The sequence below is a fragment of the Puma concolor genome, chromosome D3 (genome assembly GCF_028749965.1).
Source record: "Puma concolor isolate L17-30 chromosome D3, mPumCon1.1.hap2, whole genome shotgun sequence".
NCBI lineage: Eukaryota > Metazoa > Chordata > Mammalia > Carnivora > Felidae > Puma > Puma concolor.
In genome coordinates this window covers 72,817,875-72,831,451 of record NC_141678.1, presented here as the reverse complement: position 1 = coordinate 72,831,451, position 13,577 = coordinate 72,817,875, and the positions used below count along the sequence as shown (strand labels likewise).

Here is a 13,577-nt window from a genome sequence, read left to right as displayed (position 1 = left end):
CAAATGAATAAACACACACACAAAAATAACACAGGATTATGAAAGAAACAATTTTAAAAATCTTTTGTTCCCTTTTCTCTAATAAAACTCCCAAACTAAGAAAGCATTTGGATTTTTTTTTGAACTGGAATGTTTCCTTTCAATGTCATTATATTTGACTTCATCAAGAGAATTATGTACATTAGCATCTAAATGAAAAACAAATATGTTTTTTCTTTCTTTGAGGTACAAAAATATCCCTCTCAACTTGGAAATGTTGAAATATAGACATCTCTGTAGAAGTACATGTTGATACTACAGTCATGGACATCGACATATATATTCTTTGCAACATTTACATTCATCTATGCATAAAAGATAAAAATCTACAGTCAGCTTCCTATTTTAAAATACGAATTTTATTTAAAGTCAGTATGGGGCATTTCTTATATAAATCCCTTCTGTGTGTGTCTCTTCAACTTTATCCATGTAAAAATAAAACGGACAACTATCTAGTTAATAGATTCTGCCTCTCAGCTAAAACACAAAATGGTTTGCCAAATATATTTCTCTGAAGTATGAGAAATGCTTAGATAGGAGGAACTTGAGTTATTACCAAAAAAAAAAAAAAAAAAAAAGAATTTCTTGTTTGCTTTGGAACAAAGGAATTTGTAGAAGACACAAGCAATTTCTCCTAGTTCTATGAAGATTAGATATGTAATATGATCATAAGTTAATTTCCTGAAAATATTAAATTGGTCTACACTTTTTAACCTACTATTACATACTTTTCAATGGATTTGAAAAGTCCATCTCTATTCAATACAATATGTAGGGTATTTTCTTAAAATGTTTATGAAACACAAGGATAATTACCCTTTTAGATTGTCAACTTCTCGTGGAGAGTTTTCCAGTGGACTGAGTGATGTTTTGGACAGCTTTGGACAATTAATGGAAGCTATCATTTTCTATTTGAAAAAGCAACATAATAAATGTATAAATAAATAGATTTCAGTGTTCAGTGTTATTGAGAGTATATGTTCAAATTATGTAATGTTAGTGGGCTTTCTAATGAGATTAAAGTAAAATGACTTCAGGGCAATGATAGAAAAGACTTAGTTTGGTTGCTAAAGCAGCTATATCTGAAAATAATACTCTTATTTAGATAGTTGCACTATTACCTGGGAACATTTGCTCTTGCTCTAGGTTTCTCATCTAATTTATGCCCTTTTGGTTTAGTTTTGTTTATTTTTAAAATTAACATGCTTGCTAATAAAATGTATGGCAAGTGTTCTGATCTGCATTTTCTGTGAATCTAACATACATCTCCTAATGGTTCTAGACCATTGCTGCTAAAAATCAATCAATCAATCACAAGTTTTATTTTATTGCTAACGAACCTTGAGAGCTGAAGTAAAGCTCTTCTCTGTGATCTCATTTTTTTTTCCCTTTCAAAGTTTCATTAATAAGTGTACTCTAGAACTTGGAATTCCGGAAAAACCAGAATTACATTTGGAAATTCCAGAAGTCTTTAAGATTGTATAAATAATTTGGAGAGGTATACAGCTGGGATGACTACACCTTTATGCACATAAATTTCTATATTAATTTGTAGAAAATACTTGCTTTACATATTCCCTTATCATAAGGTGCTTTTGCTCATCAGGAAAATATTGCCGTGTGTATTGGGAAGAAAGACATCTTTAGAATTTCTTTTCAAGAGACTTAGAAATTCTTTTTAAGAATTTCTTTTTAAGATCAACTTATAGTTGATAAGTTTATAAATGTTACACTTATTTTCAGAGTTCTTTTTAGATCTAAGGAAATCAGTTAAAAAATGGATATCATCAGTGTCAGAAGAATGTCTGAGTAGTTAGTAGATATTATGTATAGCACCTCTTTTTAGTATTTCCATTCTCATCTCTAGTGTATCAGTTGATCTCACACTAAGAAAGTTTAAGGATTGAATATTGGAAATAAATGCTCTTTTCAAACGATTAGATTTTGAAAGGAAATTGAGATCATTGTTTTGTGATTTCATCTATGATGTGAAAAAAATATTTATTATATTGGTGCTTTTTTATCCCCTAGTGCACAAATAATTATAAACCACTTGAATGACTTAAACTGTAAACCAAACAGTACAACCTGGTAAGAATTCCATGCATTGCCAGTCAGGTAACTTAACTTGCTAAAGCTTTACTTTGAAGCTTGTATTTAGGAAATTATTGAATTCTCATATGAACACAACTATTAAAAAAGGAAACAACAACAACAGTAAATAAATAAAACAAGCAGTAAAACCTCTTTCAAGCCTACCATGCCCTAAAGTTACCATTCATTTCCTGTTGCACTGCAGAACAAAACTCCACAAAAACATCATCTGCGGTCACACTCTGCAGTACCCTCGCCCTTCTCTCCATTTTCATGCTCCCTCCCAAGTGGTCGCATTGCCGTCATTATTTTACTCTATTTTTCATCAGCACTGACATAGTTGGCAGCACTCTATCTTCTGTGACACCATCCCTCTTTGTTTTCTCTTACCACTCTTGCTCCTTCTCATCTGTCCAATCACTAAATGTGCAGTGTTCCAAGATTCAGCCATTTGGTTTTCTAACTATAATCTCTCCCTAGGTGTCATTGATATGACAGTGACTCCTAAATTTATATATCCTGTCATGACCTGTCATCAGACCTCTGGTCTCATATGCCTGATTGTCTACATGATTGACATCCCTAATTGTATGTCCAGTACTTATCTCAAATTCAAAATGTCCAAAAACTAATTGATTGTTTCCTCTAAACCAATCTTTTTCTGCACTCATCCTTATCTCATTAAACAGCCCCACAGCGCACTCATTTCCTGTAGCAAAGATCTAGTCTCTATCTTTGATCCTTCTCTTTCCCCTGCCCTTTATATCCAATCCATTAGCCAATCTTATTGGTTCTAAATGCAACACACATCATGATTTTTCCCATTTCTCTCTTCATCGGCTGTAATGACTCCCAGGTCCCAGCTACAATCATCTCATACAGATTACTCAATTGTCTCCTAAACGGTGTCCCTGCTTCTACTCTGCCCATCCCCAATAATTTTCCTCACAGCAGCCAATGTGATCTTTTAATTTTTTTTTTCAACGTTTATTTATTTTTTGGGGGGACAGAGAGAGACAGAGCATGAACGGGCGAGGGGCAGAGAGAGAGGGAGACACAGAATCGGAAACAGGCTCCAGGCTCTGAGCCATCAGCCCAGAGCCCGACGCGGGGCTCGAACTCACGGACCGTGAGATCGTGACCTGGTTGAAGTCGGCCGCTTAACCGACTGCGCCACCCAGGCGCCCCCAATGTGATGTTTTAAAAAGAGATCACTCCCCTTTCAAAACTCTTTTCATCATCCACAGAATGAAATTCTAATTTTCAGCATGCCCTATAAAGCCCCACACGATCTGGCTCTGACCCAGAGATCTGTGATCCATGCGTATGACTGTTATTTCAATCATGCACGGACGGTTCCCCTGCCAAGGTTTTTGAACTAGCTATGAGCTTTATGTGGAATGCCTTATCCTAAATGTGCAACAAACAAACAAACAAACAAACAAACAAATTGGCCGTTTTCATATTCCTGAATTCAACACGTGTCACTTTCTTAAAAGGCTTTTCCTTGAAATATGATTTAAATTTGGTGCTTCTCTATCATATTATTGTGTTTAGTTTTCTTCACATAACTTATTCTTGTGTTAATTGTTCAATCCTTTGTTTGCTTATTAACCTGCCTCCTTGTATTTGAATTTACGTAAGCTCTAGGAAAAGAGGAGATTTGGCTGCCTTCGTTGTAGCTTTTCCAGTAATAAGCTCAGTTCAAAGTTAATATTCCAGTAATAAGTTTAACAACTAGAACTTATAGGGTTATTATAACAGAAGTAAATAAAATAGTATTTTAAGTGGTTAGCGCCTTGCCAGGCACAGAATACCTGCTGAAAAGTTAGTTACCGGCAGTATTATTGTTAGAATTAGGTGCTCCTTAAATATGTATCAAAATGTTAGTTAAAATAACTTATGCTAATGTCTTAAATATTTCAGATGAAGGATTTGTATTTTAACAGTTGTTTTCTAAGGTAATCAATATTTTAAGCTAGACAAGTAAATTAAGTTTTTTGCATGTAAGTGAATGTTTCAACATCTCTAAATTCAAATCACTACTGGTAGGACTGAATCTATTCATGTCCTCTAACTAATCAACCATTCCAACCATAAGGGCAACTTCCTTGAACTAAATTAAAATCAGAGATCTTATCACTAGACCTAGGTTCATTTAATTTAGGCCCATTATTAAACCTCCCACTTTTCAAAAATGTATGACTTGAGGGAAATCTCATTAAACTTCATGGGGAGGCTAAAGTGAGCTTTGCCTTCAGAGTCAACCAGAAATGGAGCCATTAGAAATGTGTGTGATGAAGTACAAATTACAAGGTGATATTAAAGTGGGGCTAGAACTCCCAAGAGGGTGGTATTTTACCATATATTTTAGTCTGTTTCTCCAAATCCTTTCTGCAGGTATCCTATATGGCAATAATGAGAATAAATTTGGAAAGAACAAAATACAATAACCCCCAAACACACAACAACAAAAAATGATACATGTATTTGAAACATTCTAGAAAATGTTTTTGTAATCCTGTTTACATTATAAAAAGTTTATATAGATGTGGAGATTTTTTTGAGAGAGAGAGAGACAGAGAGAGAGAAAAAGAGAACAAGTGCATGTGTGTGGTATGGAGGGGCAGAGAGAGAGAGGGAGAGAGACAGAGAATCCTAAGTAGGCTGTCAGCCTGGAGTCCAATATGGGGCTTGAACCTTATGAACCCTGAGATCATGATCTGAGCTGAAATCAAGAGTCAGATGCTTAACCAACTGAGCCACCCAGGCACCCCTAGATATGGAGATTTAATCATGCCTCTAATTTATTCAAATCCTGTCAGAGAAGTCATGGGTCATTCTCAACTCCATATTCCATAGTTATGCACATAGACACTTTGTAAAGACTCTTCCTAGATTTGTTTCTAGTTTTTTTATAAATTTAGTTTTTCTTCTTTTTATGCTTAATTTATAGTTTTACTTTATTTTATTTTTTTAAGTGTATTTATTTTTGAGAGAGACAGTGACAACACAAGTGGGGAAGGGACAAAGAGCAAGAGAGAAAGAAAATCTCCACTCTGAATTGGAGCCCAACACAGGGCTGAATCTCCTGACTGTGAGATCATGACCTGAGTCAAAATCAAGAGTCAGTTACCTAACCAACCAAGCCACCTGGCACCCCTATATTTTTATTTTAAATTAATTTTGTGGGGATGAGTTAGCTCAACTTATGGACTACATAGTTGTTTGGAATGTGTATGATATTACCAAGATAAGTAACATGGAAAAGTTTTAAAGATAGTGTTTAGTATAAAAGGCATCTATAAAGAAATCATTTGACCAAAACAGAGTTAAATACTTTTCACAGCCTTTAGTATCTCTAATAGGGGACTTATATTTCACACAACTTTTAAACCATACAACATCATTGCTGGGAAAGTATCATGAGTCAGTACTCTCCAAGAACAGCTCTGAGAGAATGAGTGATAGTGTGATACGAAGATATGTTTTGAATTTATGGTGTATTCTCTTATTCAGCTTATTTACAGAATGTATTTAAATTGGCATGGTGCATTTAAATTATTTAAAAATTGGCTATTTATTTATTTTTACTCTCCTAATATCCTTCCCATCAGAGTTTATCCATTCACTGTGTTTTCACTAGGGAAAAAAAAAAAAAAAGATGGAAACTGTTGATTTATTGGAACTCCAAAAGAAAATCAAAGGATCAATTTAGCTACTGGCTTACTAGCTAAATTGTGATGGGATATGAAATTGATCCTGGTGACCAAATCATGTTTTCAGAGTCATTCCAGAACAATCCCATGCACCTATTTCTGGTTCCTTATTATTAACTATGCCAGTTGGTTTTGTTAGTACATTTTTAAAAAAATAATTCATAAACGTGGGACCTTGGAAACAGAAGTATTCTGAAAGCAGTATCAATAATGGAAGTGAGGTATTTCTTCCCAGCCAATTAAAGCATCTGCCTATATTCTTGACTACTATGATTCATTAGATCCTTCATTTCCCTGCGAAGATATAAAACTTTAAGAGTGTTCTCATTTCTCTATTAAGATAAAGTAAAAGGCAATCACATTTCTTTTCATGAATCAGTCCACTCATTTTTTATAAAACAAGTCAGGTCGCAGAAAGTAGCATGGTAGTTCGCAGGGCCTTGGAGAAAGGGCCCTTGGCCTTGGAGAAATGGGCCATTATTATTTAATGGGGAAAGTTTCAATTTGAGGAGATAAAAAGCATTCTGGGAGTGGATGGTGGTGATGATCTCACATTGATATGAATGTACTTATGTCACTTACCATACACTTAAAAATTGTTAAAATGGCAAATTTTATGTTATATGTATTTTACTACAATAAAATGTACCTTTTTTTTTAATATAAGCAGGATAACAGATATCTGAAGATGGGTTCCTTCCAAATTACAGACCAAATAGTTTTATTCTTGAGGGATTTCTCATGAATTATTTCATGGTGTCTGATTTTAACACAACATTAAAACTTATAGCGAGCATATTCTACAAATTCTAGGCAAAAACAGAAAGGCTAGACTATAAGAAATACTAGAAAACATTGTCTTCCTTATAGTTAGGCTCCTACCCTCAGACCCTTCCCAAGACCATTTCAGTCACATTATCTATGCTCAAAGAACACTCGTGTAATGCATCAGTGAAAAATAACTGAAATAAATATAAGAGATCTATATCCGTTTGAATTGAATTGATGAATAACTGGACCACACACTATAATCAAGCAGAAATTCTCTGTGTATTATGATTAAAAACCCCAGTGGGAAGTTTGGAATGTAAACATTATTGTAAATACCAGTTTCTAATTTTTCTTTGCATGGTATGAATCACCTAAGGTCTCCTATATGTCCTCTGTCTCCACATTAAATGCATTTCAGAAACCAACTGTATATGTTGGAGGAGGACTCAGGGCTCTGGCTCCAAATAACTCAGTGGCCAAAGTGTATTTTATGAAGGATTTAGGATGACAGGGAGCGAAACAAACAAAAAGTTTGTTTTCATGAGATATCTGAGACTTATGCCTATGTGCAACATACAAGGGGGAGATCAGCATTCACAGGAAGCATGGTCAGACTGAAGAAAAGGATCTAGAACACCTGTGTGAGCGGTATGTGTTCAGGGGAGATGAGATACAGCAGAGAGTGGTACGAATTTAAGTGCCCTGTGGACAGCCAAGAGAAGAAACCTTAAATCGGGGCCGGGGTGGGGGGAGGGGGCACAGAGGATCTGCAAATAAATATTATAACTCACACCAGCTCTTTGTTTTTCATTCTTCCTCTTTCCCCTTTCCTCACTTTTACAATTTCCATCACAGTCCCTAACAAGAGGGTATCCCAGTTGGGAGTCAAACGCAAATGACTCATTCAGCTGTCCACCTAACTATCAAGTTCTGTTGATAAGAGAACCAGTCCAATGACAGGAGACAGAGACCTTAGTCAAACTCATTCTGTCACACCACATCTTCAGAAGCAGACCCCTCTGAGGTTACCCAGTGACACAGCACTTAGATTATCTCCACGTCACTTTTTGTTTTGTTTTTCCAGAAAGAAAAGAAAGGAAGAAAAAGAGAAAAGAAAGAAAAAAGATGTTAAAATATCTGGGGCGAAAATGATCAGTATGTTTTCTGGAGTTGGAAATTGCTGTTTTAATTCTCCCTTTGGGTAGTGTTTAAGTAAAGGGATTTGAATGATCAGTAAACTAATTTTCAAGTTACTTAAGCATGCTAAAATATGCTGACACACAGGGGAGTGAGGAACTAAGACACAAGAAGACACCAGTCCCTTTTCTCCTGTTGCAATTAAGACAGCACACACATTATCAAACAGTGAGTGACTAACTGGGTATTAGCTTCCGGAATGCAAAAAAAAAAAATTACATCCACATAGATGTACCTGGTATCCAAGGATAAGAATTTCAACACTAGAGAGGTGCAAAGATATAATGAGAGGAAACCACTATTATACATGAAAAAAAACCTCAACCTGAACAAGAATCCATGCCTGATGATATACTGGATTTTGTTTATTTTTTTATTTCATTCTTTGTAACCAGCCTATAGTCTCAGTCAATAAATATCTGAACACATGTGAATTGAGTCCAGTATACTTTAATCAATATACTTGTGCAATTTTCTCTAATTCTGTAAAGATAAAATGATTGAGAAAAGGCCTAACAAGTGATATTTCAGCAATAGATGTTTGGAGCCATACAAGATTTTAGAGATTGTCTCTCCAACCCTCTCATGTTAACAGTGAGAAAATAATGTCAACTTTGAGGAGTTATAATAGATCAAATTTGGTTAGATTAAAAGTGAATTTTCTCTCATATGTTTCCCTATTAAACTATTAATTCCATGAAGGCAGAGACTGGATATGTATAGTAGGTGTATATGCAGTGTGTATGTATGTATAAATGCATGTGTGTATGTATACAGTACATAGTAGATCTATCGTAAGTACACAGTAAATGTTGAATGAATCGATGAAACTAACCTTGACTTTCTAAGATCTCAAAGAGCTAGCACCAGGGCCCAGCATCCTGAATTCTAGCATTCTCTAAATATTCTTATTCTCAGAACTTTTGTATTGGAACATAGGAAAATGGTTAAGTACCAACATAAGCCCTTCCAAGACTATACAAATTTAGGCTTTATATTCTAGCCAACTAATTAAGTTGTAATATTTATTTCTTCAGGGGTGCCTGGGTGGCTCAGTCATTTGAGCGTCCGGCTTCAGCTGAGGTCATGATCTCATGGTTTGTGAGTTTGAGCCCCGTGTTGGGCTCTGTGCTGACAGCTCAGAGCCTGGAGCCTGTTTCAGATTCTGTGTCTCCCTCTCTCTCTCTGCTCCTCCCCCACTCATGCTCATGCTATCTCTATCTCTCTCTCAAAAATAAACATTAAAAAAATTAAAAAAATTTACTTCTTCAAATAATAATTGAATTTCAAAGTAAAATCTTAAGAAAATTATTATAAAGTTTTCTCAATAAAACAGTTACATTTTAAAGTCCATAGTGTAAACCATTATTTTCTCTTTTTTAATGAAGATGTTATTTCTTGTAAAGAAATTTTAGTATGAGAAATAACCACACAATCATGACTCATTATTACCTAAAATCTAGTATCTATAGGTAAAGCCATTTCTTCAGAACAAAATTTGTGTTCATTGTTAGCTTGCAGAAAGAGAATCAAATCTGTTCTATGATTATAGCTTTATAAAGGTAATCTGCTGTATGGGGGTTTTAAGGACAATAAAGTAACATAATTTCTTTTGGTTCTTTTATCTAAATGTGTAAGAACCTTACTATTGACATAATCTAAAACAGGATTTCTCAGTCCTATTGGCTTACTGGGAGCCAGAACCTTAACAAGTACCTCTAAATGGTCATTTTATACCATATAAATGGTCATTTAAATGGCCATTTTATACCATATAAATGGTCATTTATACCATTCACTGAAGTGAATTTTCACTTTTATGTACAGAAATGCTAACCATCAGGGCACCTAGGTGGCTCAGTCAGTTAAGCATCTGACTTCATCTCAGGTCATGATCTCATGATTTGTGAGTTTGAGTCCCACGTGTGCAGAGCCTGCCTGGGATTCTCTCTCTCCCTCTCTTTGCCTCTCCCCCACACATGTGTGCATGTTCTCTATCTCTCTCAAAATAAATAAACCTAAAAAAGAAAGAAATCCTAGTCATCTGTGTGCACAGATATTAACACCACCAGTCAATTCTCATTGACTGTCAGTAAAAAAATGAGTTAAGTTCAGTAATTGCAATGTTATATAGAATAAAAAATTTTATTTTATTTTTTTTTCAACGTTTATTTATTTTTTTGGGGACAGAGAGAGACAGAGCATGAACGGGGGAGGGGCAGAGAGAGAGGGAGACACAGAATCGGAAACAGGCTCCAGGCTCTGAGCCATCAGCCCAGAGCCTGACACGGGGCTCGAGCTCACGGACCGCGAGATCGTGACCTGGCTGAAGTCGGACGCTTAACGGACTGCGCCACCCAGGCGCCCCTAGAATAAAAAATTTTAAATATGGCTCTGTTCCTTCTATATTAAATAGAAACCTCAAGTAAAATGAATGACATAAATGTTTAATTCTTTTAGTTTAAAGATAATAATACTACTTACATAACTAAAATATTCCTTTTTAAATAAATTTTGTTTCTTAAAATGGCAATAGCCAGGGGTAAATATTAATATATTTGAGAACTTTTCTTTTGTTTCAAACATAAGAACATCAAAATATAATATTGTTTTTGTCTTTTTCCTCATCATCATCGGGAATAAAAACAAAACAAAAGTGTTTTTGCCATCTAGTTTCTTTCTCCTTGGTAACAATCCAAGAATAATCCAAATTCATAATTTATATTTCCATAAAAGCTAGGAAATAAGATAACAAAGAGAAGGAGAGGCTTTCCAGTGCCTGGGCCTGCTGTATTCATTCTAAAAAGCTAATGAACAAGTTAAATTTTCTAGCAGTGCAATGTTCCAGATATAACCTCAAGAGGATAGAAACAGGAGTGCTTATATTTGGTCGTTGCAAGCATTGCATATTATAGAAAAGGACAGGTTGGGATATTTGTATATACATATAGAAATCAGTTGAAAATCCAATTTTGTGAAACAGGAATTCCCCTTTGAGGGAGGTAAAAAAAAAAAAATCCATATTTAAATGTAGTCAGCATCCAAGGTCATTCAATAATGCCTTCTTCACATTTCAGAAGAAAACATTCATCTTTTACTAGAGTAGACTGTATGGAATAAGAGCACACATACATACACATAAATAGCTTGTATCAATTCTATGTTCTGTCTTGGAGGAAAGATGTGAGGCAGGTGAGAACTCTGATAAAAATAAGTAATTAAAACAATAGAATCAAAATGTGTTTTCCAAATTTCACTCATTAACAACCTACAATAATTGTAAAAATCTACTTGACTATGGTTTGGCATTCTCTTAATTTGAATGGTGCATCTGTAAAACATTTAATGTTGTTGCCAATAAAAATATAGTTTTTAGGGAATACTTATCTCTGGTTATTTTCCTTTAGCTTTTTTTTTTTCTAAGTTCACTTATTTTACTCCTTTTAATTTTAAACTTGTTTTACTAGTTCTTATCCAATATAGGGACTAAAAATAAAAGAGGCTAACAATTTTAGAGACATTTCACCTGTTCCAAAAGACAAATTTATTTGACAGGCAAATCTGTTCAAAGTCACAAAACAGGGCTTCATCAGAGATTTCTGCAAAATTTGGCAAGGAATTGTACATTGAGGGAAGTAATAGCTACCGACACAAAGTTAGATCCTATGTATATGTTATATTACTACTTCCTCATGATAAATCAATAAGGAAAGCATTAACATTCAAATTACATGAGTATAGAAACTGAGGTTTGTTGAGGTTAGAGACTTTTCTAAGATCACATACAGGTATTAAAAGAGAAAGCTAGGATAAAAACTAGAGTATGACTTTCTCTAAGACTCCTATAATTTCCCTGCTGTCTTCCAGAGCTTAGACACCAGTTAGGCTGCCCTCCCGGCCCCGCCTCCACTCAGTGAGGTTCAGGGATAGTGAAATTATTTCCCTGAGAGCACACAACCAAGCGATGAAAGAGCCAAGCCAAACCAACCCTTGTTTGCTTCACTGTACTATATGGCTTTAGCTGATTTTCAAACCCAAGGCACACTTGAAATAAGGAGATGTTTCTAGCAAACTGATTTCTGGCATTAGGTTCCTTATCTTCAGCTATACCTAGCTTACTTTAAGTCCATTTGAAAGTTATATCAACTTTCCAGGCCAGGAAAACACTAATCGATGGATAACACTGTTTCATAAATATAACCTTATTGGACCTCAAGAAGGGCCTTCAATGTATATATTTACAAGTAAAAAATAGAGATTATGATAAAATATTCCATTCTAACTAATCTGTCAGGAAGCAAAGTCTCTATTCCACCTCTCTCAACGTGAAGATGTTCATTTCTTCATTCAAGTGCTCTAACACATTATGTCCTATGTAGCCACTATAGGTAAATGGACATCTTTGTTTCCTGATGGAATAGACTTTAATCACTGTCACATTCATAAAACTGTGTGCTGTTAGTAAACAAATGTTCCCTTTAATTCAAGTGTGGTTGAAGAAGATGTGGAATCAATGCCACTCACTCCCTGTGCTGTTCTGGAACATTTCTTCACACGGAAACCACCCTGCCTCCCAAGAAGGTGAATGAATGGGTAAGTGAAAATTACACATGTAAGTGCTGAAATAGTGAAACTTTCCATGACTTACCCTTGAATTAACTACTTCCAGGGAGACGTTCTGAGGCGGGGCACTTGGCACTAAAGGGAATAAAACAAGGTGAGGTGGTTACTGCCAAAGTCATAAAAGAGAAACAACAACCCTCTGTGAAAAAAGAAAGCATGACTTTCACAGTTCATGATGATAATTAGGTAGGCTGATCCAGGTGGCACTTCAAAATTTTCCTGGAGAGATGGAAAATAACTGCATCTGTTTATTTGTTCTTACTTGGTAGGCCAGTTATCCATATAGGGAGCCCCCAAAACTGTTTGGTAAGAAAGCACCTGCCGTGATACCAAACACTGCCATTTAATTACAGCTTTCTTATTATTACCTTCCCAGAGAAGCCAATAAAAACACACCAGAGATTTCCTGGAGTGGTTTTAAAGGCTTAAGACGTTGTGCATTTCAGGATCTGCATGGTTTTATTATAAAATATGTCATTCTAATGGTCAGTCATGTTGCTTAATCCCCTTAATGCAATCTTTATTATCTCTTAAAAAGAGAAAAGATGAAATACATCCCTCTTTTTATCTGTATGTAATTAAACCTATGTGTCACAGATGCAAGCAAGTTATCAAATAACATTCAGTGAGTCAATTCCAGGAACAAAAAAGGCAGTTTATTTTTCTTTGTAGATTTTCTGTTTTTGTTTTTGTTTTTCTCTTGCTTGCATTTTGATTGCCCAATTCCTTCATGGGAAAAGGAAGAATATATACAAATTTCTTTATAATACTTGTAATAAATATTTACTATATCAAAAAGTGAATATTCTATTTTGTGAATAATTCAAAGACAACCATTCGCTGAACAGCTATTATGTGTAAGACACTATCCTAGATGTCTTGGATAAATCATAAACAATGTTTTTCGCCCCCCAAAAGAAACAGAAGTAGCATTCAATAAATGCTTAACGTATGTTAATCTGTAAAATATAGTCCCTATTTGTTCATGACAAATTGATTAACAGAGAAGAATTGCTCTTAGCATTTTCAAGAATTTAAAGGCCATTTTCTGTCACATTGCCCCTTCTTTAACTTGAACTTGGACAATATCTATATTTCTATAGGGAACTTGTATTTTCCCCTTGAATTCATTAT

General features: G+C 34.9%; 1 protein-coding gene across 4 annotated transcripts in view; it reads right to left on the bottom strand.

Annotated features, from left to right (window-relative positions):
• DCC (DCC netrin 1 receptor) overlaps positions 1 to 13,577 on the bottom strand; it is a 1,162,490-nt gene that overhangs the window by 268,372 nt on the left and 880,541 nt on the right. For all 4 annotated transcript variants that reach the window (XM_086683010.1, XM_086683011.1, XM_086683012.1 and 1 more), the window contains exon 12: positions 12,469 to 12,518. In XM_086683010.1, coding sequence (XP_086539136.1) covers positions 12,469 to 12,518 — 50 coding nt within the window. The remainder of the gene's footprint in view (positions 1 to 12,468; positions 12,519 to 13,577) is intronic.